This window comes from Dicentrarchus labrax, unplaced genomic scaffold (genome assembly GCF_905237075.1).
Source record: "Dicentrarchus labrax unplaced genomic scaffold, dlabrax2021, whole genome shotgun sequence".
In the NCBI taxonomy this organism is placed as follows: Eukaryota; Metazoa; Chordata; class Actinopteri; family Moronidae; genus Dicentrarchus; species Dicentrarchus labrax.
In genome coordinates this window covers 33,453,104-33,467,955 of record NW_026136719.1, presented here as the reverse complement: position 1 = coordinate 33,467,955, position 14,852 = coordinate 33,453,104, and the positions used below count along the sequence as shown (strand labels likewise).

At 39.4% G+C, this 14,852-nt stretch overlaps 1 protein-coding gene across 4 annotated transcripts in view; it reads left to right on the top strand.

Moving 5' to 3' along the window:
- Positions 1 to 14,852, top strand: part of efl1 (elongation factor like GTPase 1) — a 91,421-nt gene that overhangs the window by 53,527 nt on the left and 23,042 nt on the right. For all 4 annotated transcript variants that reach the window (XM_051379982.1, XM_051379983.1, XM_051379981.1 and 1 more), the window contains exons 16-17: positions 5,771 to 5,902; positions 8,298 to 8,445. In XM_051379982.1, coding sequence (XP_051235942.1) covers positions 5,771 to 5,902; positions 8,298 to 8,445 — 280 coding nt within the window. The remainder of the gene's footprint in view (positions 1 to 5,770; positions 5,903 to 8,297; positions 8,446 to 14,852) is intronic.

Genomic DNA, 14,852 nt, shown 5'->3' with positions numbered 1-14,852 from the left:
AGACAGCAGTGCTGATGTTCATGAACTTTGGTTTTTGCTTCTGACTTCTAATTACTTGAAATATGCTTTTAGTGCAGGAGCTAAGGCACATCTGCCTCTGGCCATGCTTTTCTCAGAGTCAGCCAGATTAAAGCGTGTGTGGGAGCTAGTTAGAGTGTGTTGTATGCTTGTTTTCCAATGACACACATTCAGAGGATGCTCTGTTATGACCTGCTAAGAGGCGTCCGGCTGCAGCTCTTTTGCTATGCGTTTCCCTTCAAATCGAGTCTGTTGTGTGTCTGCAGCAGCGTTGTGGGTTGGTCGAGGTCCTTTCGAGTTTTTTCTTCTTTCAGTTTTATTGTTCTTTGTTGGCTTGGAAGGCCTATAGGGATCAAGTAACCTTAGGGTAATTACAGTGTCAAGTTACACGGGAGGCGGCCAACAATGTCCTGCATCTGCTCTAGCAGTCAGCCAGCTCTCAGCTTTGTGCATCTGTGTGTTCATGCTCTGCACACAAAGCCACACATTTTTGTTCAAAACCAAGACTGTGCACATGTGTGAGATAATGCGTGTAACTGTCAAACAAAGATTGGAATAAGTCTTTCCATCTTTGGTGTGAGAATTGGGGAAATAAAAGGATATAATCCAGTGGATTTGGATGTTGGGTGATGAATAATGATCAGTCCTTTAGTCCCTTGTGTATTGATTAACTTCATTTAGCTCAAACATGAAGTGAGAGCCAAGAAGGGAGTGATTAGTGGAGCAGAGATTAGAGAAAGGTGAGGTGAGTAAAAACAAGGGAGATAAGTAAGAGGAAAAGGGAGAAGGTTATAGAAATGAAAGAAATAAAGGTCAGAATTACCTTGAGTTAAGTGTAAAATGATTTATTTTCATAATTAGAGAAAAATATGAAGTCAAACATATCATGTCATTGCTAATTTCCTGTCATTGTCTACCCTGTGTGAAACTGAAAAACAATAGTGTGTGTCTGTTATTGTCTGTGTGTATCGGAACCAAATGGCCACATAAGGCCACATGGTTTGGGTGAAGGCTGTAATTTGTAACATGGCTCAGCCAACAACAGCCTTGGCTGAATTCTTGATAATGTTATGTTTGATGTGTCCAACTCGTCCTTTCATGAAAGGGTGACACAGTGGTTCAAACCTGTGAAGCATTTCCACATGCTTTTTTGAAAGTCAGTAGGGATTGCCAAAGCAGATGCCTCAGTGACCCATCAGTGCTCTTGTGACCCTATTTTGGGTAATGGTACAGTTTTAGGCTCTCCCAACAAGTCCCTTGGCAATTTTTATTGAAAATATCATGTTGGGTATGTCTGACCCATTGTTTTTTGAAGGTTATATGAGAGTTAGAACATTAATATAGAAGCTAAAAACTATTCTCTATGTAAAGATATAGTGGGGTCATGGTGTCACACTCCCTCTGCCTGTGTTGCTATCATAGCCCTCTTTTTTTCCACTAAACCAGAGATGTCACTTCCTTTATAAAGAACTGTGACTGTAGCATGCCTATAGCACACACTACAGACAAAGTAGTCATGGTATAGCAGCCAGGGTTTGCCCATCTTGGAAGTGAATGTGAGAAAATATAGTGCCAGGAAATAGGACAACTGCAGTATGTAACGTTAAGCCTACCAGGATGTGTTAATATAGAGTACTTGTGTCACAAGCTGCTTTGAATTGCCCTTTACTGTCAACAGAGATTATTGTCATCTCTCCATTATTTAATTTCTCTTGTGGTTTTTGTGCTTTTGAAACCAGGCTTTTCAAATGAGTATCAGGTGCTTGTAGCCAATGTCAATAGTCCTGTTTCAAAAAATACCTGCACACGAAGGACATCAACACAACTTACACATATAGTAATTCCAGAGACATAGATAGACTTTCAAACTAACGGCAATGACCAGTGTGGAGAAGGGAGGTAAGAGACAAAAGGTGTTCTTCAGCTAGCAGAATGTGGTCACCAGACACCACCCAAACAACAATCCACCCGTACTGACTACTGAATTATTAAACATTTTACTGTAATGTAAGGGAAAGAGTGTTGTTTCAGTTAAATCTTGATAATTACATCATGCCCCAGGCTTCAAGTCACTGTTCACTTTTCCTATAATAAACCAGTACCATGATCTTTACTAACCATGTGCTGTTGTTGCCTAAATCTAACCACAGACAGGCCTCAGGATGCAAACCCTGGACTCTGGTGTCAAAGTTCTCCAATCTGTACCCCAACAACATCTCTGTGACTCCTGCAGTATATAAATGTAGTAGCCTACTTTATTTACTGCATAAACACAGGCACAGGTGGTTGAGAAGCCAGCCAGTTAGTAATCAATCAACATAATTTCTAGGACAGTGTTGATAGGTTCCAATGAAGTCTGACTTCAATCTTGCTGGTTTAATTTAAATTATATGCAGTGTGTCTTAAGTTGATTTCTTTTTTTTATCTTTTTGAAGGTTATAATGATCAGTTTCTGTTGAAACCGCTTTAGAGAGGTTTTCAGTTAATTGTTTGATCATTTTGGAGGCTGCAGTTTGTTGAACTGTAGCGCCTTATACTGACAGTCTATTATTTTGTCCAACCCATTTTTACCAATGAGGGTCGGCTAAATAACAGAAACCCCTGTTTGTAACTGCGTAGTATTAGGTGTTCCTGATAAACTGGCAACTGGGTTTATCAATTGGCACATTACTAAAACACATTTAACTATTTAAAGTCATTTGAGGTAAGTCAAAGTCAAGTGTCAAGTCTTGGGCAAGATACTGAACCCCACTTTGCCCCTGATGTGCCATCAGTGTGTGAACTGGATTAGTTTCTGATGAGCAGTTGGCACCTTTCATGGCAGCCCTTGCCAATTAGTGTGTGCACGGTGAATGTGCTTTTAGTGACCGGAGGGGCACTCTATAAGTTCATTTAGCACTTTTTAATGGTGCTGTATTTGTGCTACTCAGCCTCACTGACACATCTTGCACTACATCGGATTATTAATTGGGATGGATTTTCCTGTATCAGAATGATAAACCAGAGACACGGGTGAATATACTTGCATTGCTCTCTGTGTACAGAGCTGTAAAAGAACAGTGGAAACACACTGATATCTGTAAATAAACAAGTCCAGTAGCCTGCCTACAACATTCAGATTTAGCTGGAGATGTGAGAGGAGCTTATCTGCACCAGTGTGGAGCTGGACGGTGTTAAAGGCTGGAGAAGAATCTGACGCCTCAGTCGCTTTCTTGTTGATGGCTCTCATCCTTTTCCAAGTAAATCTCAGGACCTTCCAGCAGGCTCTGTCTGTATCTTACTGTTATATTTTTTTATTTTGTTTCATTTTATTTTTTGGGGTGACCTTACACACATAACACCCACTGTAAGTTCCTAAAAACTGTCATGGCTGTTATCCAGCAGCAAATCTAAGTGCCTTGTAACCAGTATCTTATTAGTGGGAATCATTTTTTGCTAAATGATCATCAGTGCTACGTTACCTTGATAATTAAAAGTCCTGTGCAGTTCCACTGTCTGATGGATTCACTTTACTTATCTACTTACATTTAAAAATCCAGCTCTGGTGTAAACTCAAAAATCTATGGAAGCCTATTTCCGCCAATGTGACGAACAAAAAGGTAACTTTGTCATTATAATGAGAAACTTTCTCAAAATATTGTCATAGCATTTTAAAAATAATGACTTGATACTAAGTAATTTTTTTGAAAAGGTTTCAAATGTTTTTTTATTGTTATATTGGCGGAAATGGGCTTCCATAAAAAGCACTATAGTAAGGAAAACACAAAAGGCCATGAGGCTTACCGTATAACTTCTAATAATAGCCTGGGCGTTTATTTGCTTATATCACTGAACTTTAAGATAAGATCATTTCTATAAAATCCAACTGAACTGAACTTTAAGAGGTTTTATACATTGAGATAATTTCTATAAAATCCAGACCAAACATTTATTTGTCAAAACGTGTAGCCACACCAGACTTTTAAATGAAACCCTGCTTTTATTGGAAGCTTCATGGTATTTCTGTTGTGGTCCTTAAATAAGAGGAAAGGACAGGAAATGTACAGCAGGAACATTAGAGTGAGAATAGTATGGGGCAGTACGTACAGCAGGGGTGTTCACTAGGGATGGGGATCGAAACCCGGTTCTATCAAGGACCCGGTTCCACTTTTTTCAAAACCTGAAAATCAATAACATTTGGGCTTATCGATACCACTATCGAGTCTCATCGTTTTTTTTTTCTCCTCCTGTAACGTAATTGTGTCCCTCGAGTCGCGTCGCGGCATTTAAATCTAATCAATCCAATCACTGCAGCGTCCACCAATGTTTTTGAATGAAATTGTAAAAAAGTGAAGTCTGGCAGTTAACTTCGCTCGCGAGGATGGCTGAACGGGCGAAAAGGTCTACAGTTTGGCTTCATTTTACCGAGCTCAAAGATAAAGAGGAAGCGAAATACAACTTATGTTGCAAAATCATTTCTTGTAAAGGGGGGGAACACAACCTCAATGGCCAATTACATCAGCATTGTGCATCAAATAAAGGCCAAATGCAGTACCTTCGACTGTCTCCGGGTTGAAAAGACTCTGTCTCCTCCTCCTCCTCCTGCTGCTGCCGCCGCACCACAGACGGGCCCCTCTTCATCATCCACTCAAAGTACCAGCGGTAAGCACATACACACATTAGCCATGTTTATTGAAGGCTAGAAACGTTTTTGTTATGCTCACTTGTTAAGCAATAAAAGCAATACCAGTTCTGTTAAAAACATATTGTCGCGTCGTCTTTCCACCAAATAATAGAAAAGTATCGATAGTGGTATCGATAAAGACTCGGATCGATAAGGAGTATCGATAAAAGGTTTGATATCAATAAATATTAACGATTCCCATTCCTAGTGTTCACCTATATTTTTCCAAGGAAATTCTTCTAAGCAAACACTGCCCCACAGCTTGATCAAAAAAATAATTATGAAATGTAAAATATACATATTTAGACCTAATTAGCCTATTATTATTTTATATTTATATATACTTTCAGGCCACTTTCATATGTGGTCCTAAATTGGATACATATCTGATGTTTTTCAAAGGGACCTCAGTCTGAACGGTCTTGTCGCATTTCATCCGATTTTTACGTCATTGAAGTGAGACAGACATCACAATTCTGCGACAGAATAGGCGGGACACGGCAATGTCAAAACAATGGACGAAAGAATGGCAGACACCGTTGACATGTAGCATCCATATTTACTTCTGTGAACACAGCGTGTTACATCATGTCTTCTTCTGCGCATGCGGGTCACTTCGGGGCAGTAGACTGTTCACACTGGAGACAAGAACAAGACAAGAACAAGACATATTTTGAATAATATGTCGATTGTGAAAGTTAGCACTGTCTAAACAGAATATTGAAAAAGTTTTTTCATCTCTGTAATTGAAAGTATTTGAATTTTTTTCGTTCATTTCCTGGTTTACATCAATTTGTCACAAGAGTTTACTGCAAAGTCATTGTTAGATATTGCTGACTGCTCTTGTGCATTTAAATTATTTTCTCACATTGTCATATTTTGTATTTTGACATAGGTTTTATTTCTGAATGAACTGTTTTTGTAAATGTGTTTATATGTCTATAAACATATTATGTATAATTCAAATGATGGTGGCACCAAAAAGGAAATTAACTATTCTTTTAATCAATGAATTTCTTCCCAACACTGGTCATACCTTAACCCTACTGTAATGTTGTCTATTGTTATGTGTTGATGTTCTCCTATCAGGTATCAGAGGTCTGGAGGAGTGCGTCTTGAAGTCGGCCACCCTGTCTACCTCCCCCGCCTGCCCGCCTTTCACCCCACTCAACTTTGAGGCCACGCCCATTGTACGGGTTGCCATAGAACCCAAACATCCAAGTAGGTCCTGGAAGGCAAACAGACACCTAGTTTGTTTATTGAAATACATTTGTACAATCACTACAGCAGATATTTGTATTGAATCATTAAATTCTATAGTGTACACCACAACAATTAAATGTATTTGAAGAGATGAATAACTCTCACAGTATGTCCATATGATACGCACTATGGTCTCCATGCTTATGTTTCATTTTACTTGATCACAATGAACACTAACTAAACACAAAACTAAGTACTTGGAGCAAGTGTACAATAACAGAACAATAAACACCACATAACCACACTCAACACATCAGTCTGGTCATTTAGAACATATTCTACGGAGCCCCTAAAGGGACATGGGGGAAAAAAAATAAAAATGAAACGAATGAAATGAATGATACTTTCTCCTGCTCACCAGATACAGGCAGCCTTAAGCCTGACACTCATTTTGAGAAAATAACTTAAAAGATCTGCCTTTTGACACATTACCTTATTAGTTTAATACTTATTGGCTAAAAATGTGTGTCAAAATAAGTAATTTTATTGGTTACATTTTGCTGTCATGACCTATCAACACATGGCTAATTTTAATATCCAAATGAGCCATGTGCTGATTCCCACAATGCCCCAGTTGCTACCACCAGGCTGTCAATCAAACTTTCAGTGACAGAGAACATAAAGTTAGCTAACGTTGGTTGTTGGTTGTACAAATATGGACAATTGGTGCAGTAAAAATGCTTGATATTAAGTATGTTTTTTATTCATCATGGTCGCATGAAACACTTTAATGGAACGTATTTTATTTTAAATGTAGGTTAGAATTATAGCTTACTATTCTTAATACTTTTATTTTGAAAACCGGAAGTGAATACGCTGTTTCTCCGCAATTACCATAATGCTGAGAATATATTATATTTAATAATTATTATATTCTATAATTTGGAGAAATTCAACAATACAAGTCCATATTTGTACAACCAACAACCAACGTTAGCTAACATTACGTTCTCTGTCTGAGAGCTTGATTGACAGCCTGGTGGTAGCAACTGCCATGAGGCTTGTTGTGGTAATTAACACATGGCTCATTTGAATATTAAAATTAGCCATGTGTTGATAGGTCACAACATGAAAATGTAACCAATGAAATTACTTATTTTGACACACATTTTTAGCCAATAAGTATTAAACTAACGAGGTAATGTGTCAAAAGGCGACCTTTTTTGGTATTTTCTCAAAAGGAGGACAAATGAGTGTCCGGCTTAAGGCTGCGCCTGTAACTCCTGAGCACGAGATACGTATCTCGTGAGCACGAGAAACATTTCATTTTTATTTTTTTTCCCCATGTCCCTTTAGGGGCTCCGTAATATTCTGCCTGTTTATGTGTGATGTGAGATTATTGGAGCTCATCAATCCTGTGCACAGGACAGGACAGGACAGGACAGGACAGGAGAGAGACAGACAGACAGACAGAGAGAGAGAGAGAGAGAGAGAGAGGGAGGGGTGCCACGCAGCAAAGTGCCACAGGTTGGATTCAAACCCTGGGCCGCTGCAGCAAGGGCTCAGCGTTGGTATATGGGGCGCCAGCTCTACCAGGTGAGCTATCTGGGCACCCCAGATACCAATTTTAGAGGGGAATATCTTTACCAATTTCACCAATTACCCACAGTATATGGCAGCCAATATTGGGGTACTTTTAAACTGGAATGAAAATAATGGATTGTGCACCAGTTTTGCTCCCATGTGACTCTGCAGTGGTACTCAGAAGGCTGATTTGTAAAACAAATATCTTCATTAAAGAATATTTAAAGCAACATTATGTAAGACTTGGTATTTGTGCACCTGTTTCAGAGTGCAACACCACTGTGGGTATTGTGAGTCTACATTTATGCAATCACATAGGCCTAAACACAATTCCATTTGTTGAGCTATTGATGTCATGCTTCTTTGTGACTGGCTCAGCTGTGTCAGAGCGATGAGACCAGGAGAGTGTGTTTATTAATCACCACACCTTCTGATCTATATTCTACCTCACTCAGCTCTTTTGCACTCTTTGCTGTTGCATGTACCAACATGAACCAAAACAGCAGGTGAAGACGCCCCCACACAGTCGGTATGCCAAGACCTGCCAGCCTGTGATGGTCTTTGTTCTTGCGCAATTATTATTGGACCTTTGTTAGTTTTAATTTGCTGTCACTTTACTTTGAAGCCAAAAAAAGAATTAAAACATATTCATGAACACGTATATAATTAGCATCAGTCCATTTTAAGGGTTTCCTACAAAAAGCCACCATCCACTGTGCTAGAGTTGCACCGATAGCATTTTCCCTCCCACTGTAGATGCTATGGCCAATAATTTGCCAATGCAGACAAATCAATAAATCGTTTTCCACCTTATTTGTTTGTGTGTCAGGTGAGATGCCAAAGCTGGTGCGTGGGATGCGTCTGCTGAACCAGGCAGATCCCTGTGCTGAGGTTCTGATCCAGGAAACAGGAGAACATGTTCTGGTCACTGCTGGTGAAGTTCATCTCCAACGCTGCCTGGACGACCTTAGAGACCGGTCATGTGTGTGTGTGTGTGTGTGTGTGTGTGTGTGTGTATTATCCATCTATCTACATCTGATAGCTAATTTTAGAAAAACACTACCTAATTAGGGAGCTAAAGATTGATGAAAATGATCTAGCTAGTTAGCCAGCACTTTGTTAACATTAGCTAACTTAAGTGGTGACTATATGTATGTCACTTTTATCTTTTAAACTTCTTCAAAAAGACACTACAGCCTAGCACATAGCATGGTGTCTGTGTGTCATCTCCAAATATAGTCATCTGTTCCTGTCTAGTCCACTTTAACAGAAAGTTTCATTTTGTGCATCAGTATTAATAACAGTGCCTTATGTGGTGTCTGCTTTCCTTGTATACCATTTCATACTTCTCCATGTGTGACCTTTACTGTATAATTTAGATTGTCTCTGTGTTTGTCTCTTTTCTGGGCTTCCGTGTAGTGAGTGTGTTCATACACTGAGTGCCCAGATCTGAGAGAGGGAGGAAGGGAAGCAGATCTGTTTCCAATTTCAGCACCATCATTATCTGGCTATCATTACATATTGACTGCTGCCTCTCTGTGTGAACGTTGCTGCCTTCCTCAGAAGAACAGCACGGTCTCACTGACAGGCACAAAGATTGTTAGAGAATTTTCTCAAAGGAAAATTTGGTTTTGTCCTTGCGTGACTGCTGTGTTCTCATATGACCACACAGATTCAGACCATGTAGAGATACAGTTTTCTTGCCATTTCCAAAAGAACTCTGGACCTTCACTTGAGACACCAGCCCTCCCTATAACTTTAAGATATTACATTGCATTGTAAACACAAATAAACGTGGTATAGAGAAACACATTTGTGTTGGAACTAGTTACAAAACAACTATGAATTTGTACATACCCATGTCTAATGGATAGCCTGGCTAGAGCTTGGTTTGCTGACTTGTTGTACTGAAATTCAATTCAATTCAATTTTATTTGAATTGAATGCGGTCAACTTGGGTGTGATGTCATTCCAAGCCCTGACTTCCGAATTCTGAGGTAAATAGAACGCACAATAAGTCCCGCCCCTTTTGGAACCTCTGCCAACTTCCTCCTTTCCTTTTTCATCCCTCCATCTACTGCAGCTTTAAACTACTGCTTCCTGGAGAAATCACCCCAACCACACTCTCTACACTGATTACACCAAAGTTACAGCTTTCCTAATTTTACTAATACGATCAGCCGCAGCCAAGGCTCACTGATGCACGTGGGGAGTGAAGGCTGGCCCGTGTGGTCCGATCCAACAGACGAGCTACTGGAGCTCAAACTGCAGAAACAGTTAATGCTGGTTCTGATAGAAAGGGGTCAGAACACACAGTGCAGAGCAGTTTGTTGGTATGGGGCTGCAGAACATTCTGACCACCAGGGGGCCCAGGTGCTCACAATGTTAGGGCTGATCAATGTACATATATAGGTGGGAAGTATTGATTAAAGGAGAATGCATCCGTCATTTATGTAATCCACTGACGTACTGTGGCCCATTTATTTTTCTAGCGTGACTCTCTTTAATGACTCTTAAGTTTGAGGTAAACACTTTTTATAAAGTGTGACAAGAATCCTTATTCTACCACAGATTGCCTGTACAATGTCCCGTACAGTCTTTGATAGCATGTTGTTAGCTTTAACTGTATATTGGCATGTGAAAAGCATGCATCGGTTTATTGATGTCATCTATTTATCTGTGAAGACAGTTGCTTTGGAAAGCTGTGCTGTGTGTCTTCATTCATCTCAGCTGTTGCCATCTCAGCGGGGGAATAGAATTTAATCAGTCAATACACAGGAAAGTCAGAGCAGCCTTTCCCCTGCCACTGCTGCTGAAATGATAATCACACATTATATCAGATAGTTAGCAGTGTGGGTTTTTGTATGTTTCTAGTCGTGTGTGCGTTTGTATAAACTAACTGAAACCTGTTGCATGAGTTAGAAATATAAATTATGATAGGGAAGCTAATTGGGAGATTTGATAGCTTTTTGGTTTTACCTTTATGACAGACAGACAGCAGAGCTACTGTGAAACCTTTTTATGTTCAAAACCTTTAGCAATCTGATCCAATAAACTTAAATCTGATTGGTGCATTTTTCATTGGTATGTCTGATTTTCAATTGAGGATAAACATAATAAATCTACTTGGAGTGCTTAAAAATGGCTCATTATACCTTCCAGATCGTGCCATATTATCATTAATTTTTATCATTGTTATTTCTTGTGGAAAAAAACAAAAGTTAAGTGATGTCAGAGGAAGAGCAGAGATAAGACATACATGGATACCTTCTTCACTGATGTGAAAAATAAGAGCTAAAACATGAATATAAAAAGGTCAAACCAAGCATTACCTCTGTTGTGTGGCAGGCAGAGGGGAGAAGGCTACTAATCTTACATTAGATAAGGCACAGTAAGACAGAGTTTTGTTTTGAAAAGTTTATATATACAAAATTCACTTACTAATGGATGTCACACTAGAGCACAAGCATCTTAAACCAAACGCTGGCACAGAAATTAAATAAAACTCACCAAAACTGTATTTGTTAGTCTTCCCACAGACTCAAACAATCACTAACACTGGTTTGGTCAAAATAAACTCTTAATTCACTGAGTTAGATGAGAAAATATTTGTGAAAAGGGCTGCAATGACCACAACGTAAGCTGACGTTATCTTAAATGCACCCGTCAAAGTACGTCCACTAAGTGGTTGTTTTTTGCCACAGATTGATATTCTAACAGCTTACCATATGTATGGCATGTGCGTGGCCAGACATCTTGATTTTTATTTCAGCGTCCATGTTAACAGATTAGAACGGTCTCATGCCTGTCTCAGCTGCGTCTGCAGCGACGCTTCACTAGAGAGTCGAGGTCTTGCCTATTTATACCACAAGCCACACGCGTCTCCCAGCAAAAGAGCACAGTAAAAGGATTGGTTGGTAGTCATATCCACATATTTCACTACAGTTTAAACTTCCTTTTCAAAGTAAAAGCACTGTAGTAATCTTTTATTTAATACGACTTCACTTGTGAAAGAATTTCCAAAAGTGAACCAGTTGAAGGTTCAACTGCGCTCGCTCTCTCTCTCTCGCTCGCTCGCTCGCTCTCTCAGGTAAACAAACCACAGATGCTTTCTGATTACCACAATTTAAACTACTGTGTTTAAACTACAAATGTAAATGGCATTGTTAATTAAATTATATGAACATTTCGATTTTTTAATCACCAACTCTGGTTTGGTTGAAGTAAATGCTTAATTTACTGATGTAGATGATAAAAACCTCAGCTGCACATGGAGCAGACTGGCTATGGAAACAAACCACAGAGAGGCTGTGATAGCAACACAGGTAGATCAATGTTTTAAATATCATGTGTATAACCTTTAGCGTTAGCTTGTTAATAGCAGTCAGCTGTACCGATCAGGTCTGTGTCAGGTTATGCTCTGGCGTTTCTCTGTCCAGGTCCCAGCTTTCAAATAATACACGTGTCTGATTTGACCTCTATTACATACCTGGTCCCTTCATAATGAATTGTGATGACTTTAGGAATTTTCATCTAGTGCCTTCAACTGTGACAAAATAACCACAGGACCAATGGCATTGTCATTAGACTGGGCTATTCGTTGTGGTTAGTGCTAATTGGCAAATTTTAGCATGCAGACATGCTAAACTAAGATTGTGACCATGGTAAACATTTCCTGCTAAATTTCAGCATGTTAGCACTGTCATTGTGAGCATGTTAGCATGCTGATGTTAGCATACGACTTAAAGACCCGCTATGCCTAAGTACAGCCTCACAGAGCTGCTAGCATGACTGTAGACAAGACCTGAAGTCTTGTTTAACAAATCACTCTTCCACTTGTAAATGCAATAAAGAGACAGTGGAGATTGATTCAACCAACAGGTGGACTGGAAATGAGCAGAAACACAGACAGAAACATTAACTGAAAGCAAATGATTCAATGGAGCAGGTTTCTTCTCAAGGATCTGTGTTTGGCTCCACTTATTGGCCTTTTTCCCAGATCCTGCCTCTCTGTGCTTCATCAGATGGACGTCATTACCACAGTGATGAGTGGTGCCTTGTTTTCACCAGACCTAGTGCCTGGCATTCAGGCTAGAGAGCTGAATTTTTGTCTCATCACCTCAGAGAGTCCTTTTCCTCCTGCTCTCAGACTGCTTTCAGAGCTGTTTGGCAAAGTCAAGTCAAGGTGGCCTCTAATATGACTTTTACACAGGAGTGACTCCCATCTAGCCACTCTACCATACAGGCTGGATTTCTGAGAGCCACAGAGATAGAGGTCCTCCTTACAGGTTCTGTTATCCCTGCACCTAATGCTACATGGTCCAAACTTTTGTCCAGAATTATTTATTTTTAATTAATTATTTTTTTGCGTGAATCAAAGTACTGGGCTCAGAGAGCATTCAGTTGTACAATTCTATGCGCCTAAGTCATGCTGCCACACTTTTGGTCTTTTTGTCAGTTCCTCCAGATTTCATAGGTTTTTCTTGCAGAGAGATTGCTGCTGTCTAGAATGCCTGATTTCATGGCAGCTTTTTTAAAGAATTGTGATGCATGTTGTGATGTTTTTAAGCTTTTTAAATGTTTTTTTTGCAATGAAATTGCAGGAGAACATGAAAATTGCTAAAACATTTTTATATAATTGTAGGCACCTTTTCCCGGTGAACCAGGTAAATGTTGCTCATGTCTGCATCTTCACATCAAGAAACAAGGAAGTGAGTTTGGTGACATACGGCAAAACTACAATGATTGGTCAAATTTGTGGAAAACTTTGCCATGATTGGACAAAATTACAGGGTCTTGCAAAAATCATGGGGGTTGGTAGGATTTGCGTTTATTGTGTGTGCAGTGTGTGTAGAGCTGCAGCTGTGCAACAAGTGGCAGCCCAAATATTTTTCATTTGAATTCATGTTCTTGTACATTTTGAAAGTCTGGTGGGGGTGACTTTTGACATGTAAATCAATTTTTTCTTAGGTCTTTCTCAGAAGCAATGATGGAAATAGCTTGTCATTATAATCCTGCAAAAGTCTATCTACCCACATCATGTTTCTAGCTTTAACCGAGTTGTCTTAGTTGCCTAAACCTAACCAAGGTTTGAGATTAGTTGTTTTTGTAGCAGTCATATGGGTCGATATTCATGGTAGGTACTGGCATCCCCTTTGCACTGCATCAGCTTCAGTTAAATGTTTTACAATATTCTAACATAAGGACAAAACTGCCATCACATCTGACATCACATTTTAAACATTTAAGGGATACAGTTCCTGATGTTGTGAGCAGCTGTGGCCCTGCTGCTCTCTGTCTGTTTTTTACTCAAAAACTAAAACTGCTAGATTACATTTCTCTGGATAGTTGCTTTGACTGTTTCTTTTTTACCATGTAAAGTACCTTTAAAGAGCTATTTTATAATCCTGTGTACACATGAATGTACTTGCGGTGTGGTAGGGGCATTTCAAGTACTACTACCACATGCACATGCCAACAACAACAAACACACACACACACACATAGCTGAAGAACACTCAAACAGCACTTGTTATCTGTGTTTTACACTTAATTATTAAAGCCTTGTATCTGTGAGCAGTTTGGCATAAAGCATGGAAAGAAGACACAAGAAACTGATTTCATCGGGTTGAAATCAAGCACATCTCAGAGAGGAAAAGTCAGCCTCAAAGAAACACTTTAAAGTCCAAAAGAGTAACGCAGGAGAGTGCAGGAAGGAGCAAAAGAGTGAAAAAATAAGGAATGAGACAGAGAATCGCCTGTAGCAGACAGGTGTGGGCAGAACAAGGTCAAACACATTTCTCTACAAGTGGCTTTTATTTTGCACAGATAAATACACTTTATGTAAAGACAACAGTAAGACTGTGCTCTCACGCTGAAATCTGAATCTACAGCAAAGTTTAAGACTAAAGTTAAAAGTCAGACAGAGGTAGACAAACATTTCTTGCTGGAGAGTCCATTTTGTTGCTGGCAGACTTTCTCAGCAGTCCAGCTGAAAATGAGAATCTTGTAAAGGGTTCTTAAATATGCACTTGTATATATTATCACGCAAAAACTCTGAGGCAAGAGCTGCATGTCCTAGGCAAAAGCTCAGCATCCTCACCAGCTGATTATCCATTTAGGTAAGGATGTGAATCGAGAACTGATTCCAGTTGAGAACCACTTCCTAATTGTCCGATGGATCAGAATCTGAGCTTATCAATTCCTTTTCTCAATGCCAGCATGTTTTTCTGACCATTGCACGTTGCAAAACAATAATGTCAAAAGCCTTAGCAGATTTTTCTTCTTTAACTAAGAAAACACGAATGACAGGGTTAAACAGTGGCAACACATGCATCCATAATGAAACAGTTGCATTGACATTGAAAATCTGTGTTTACACTGA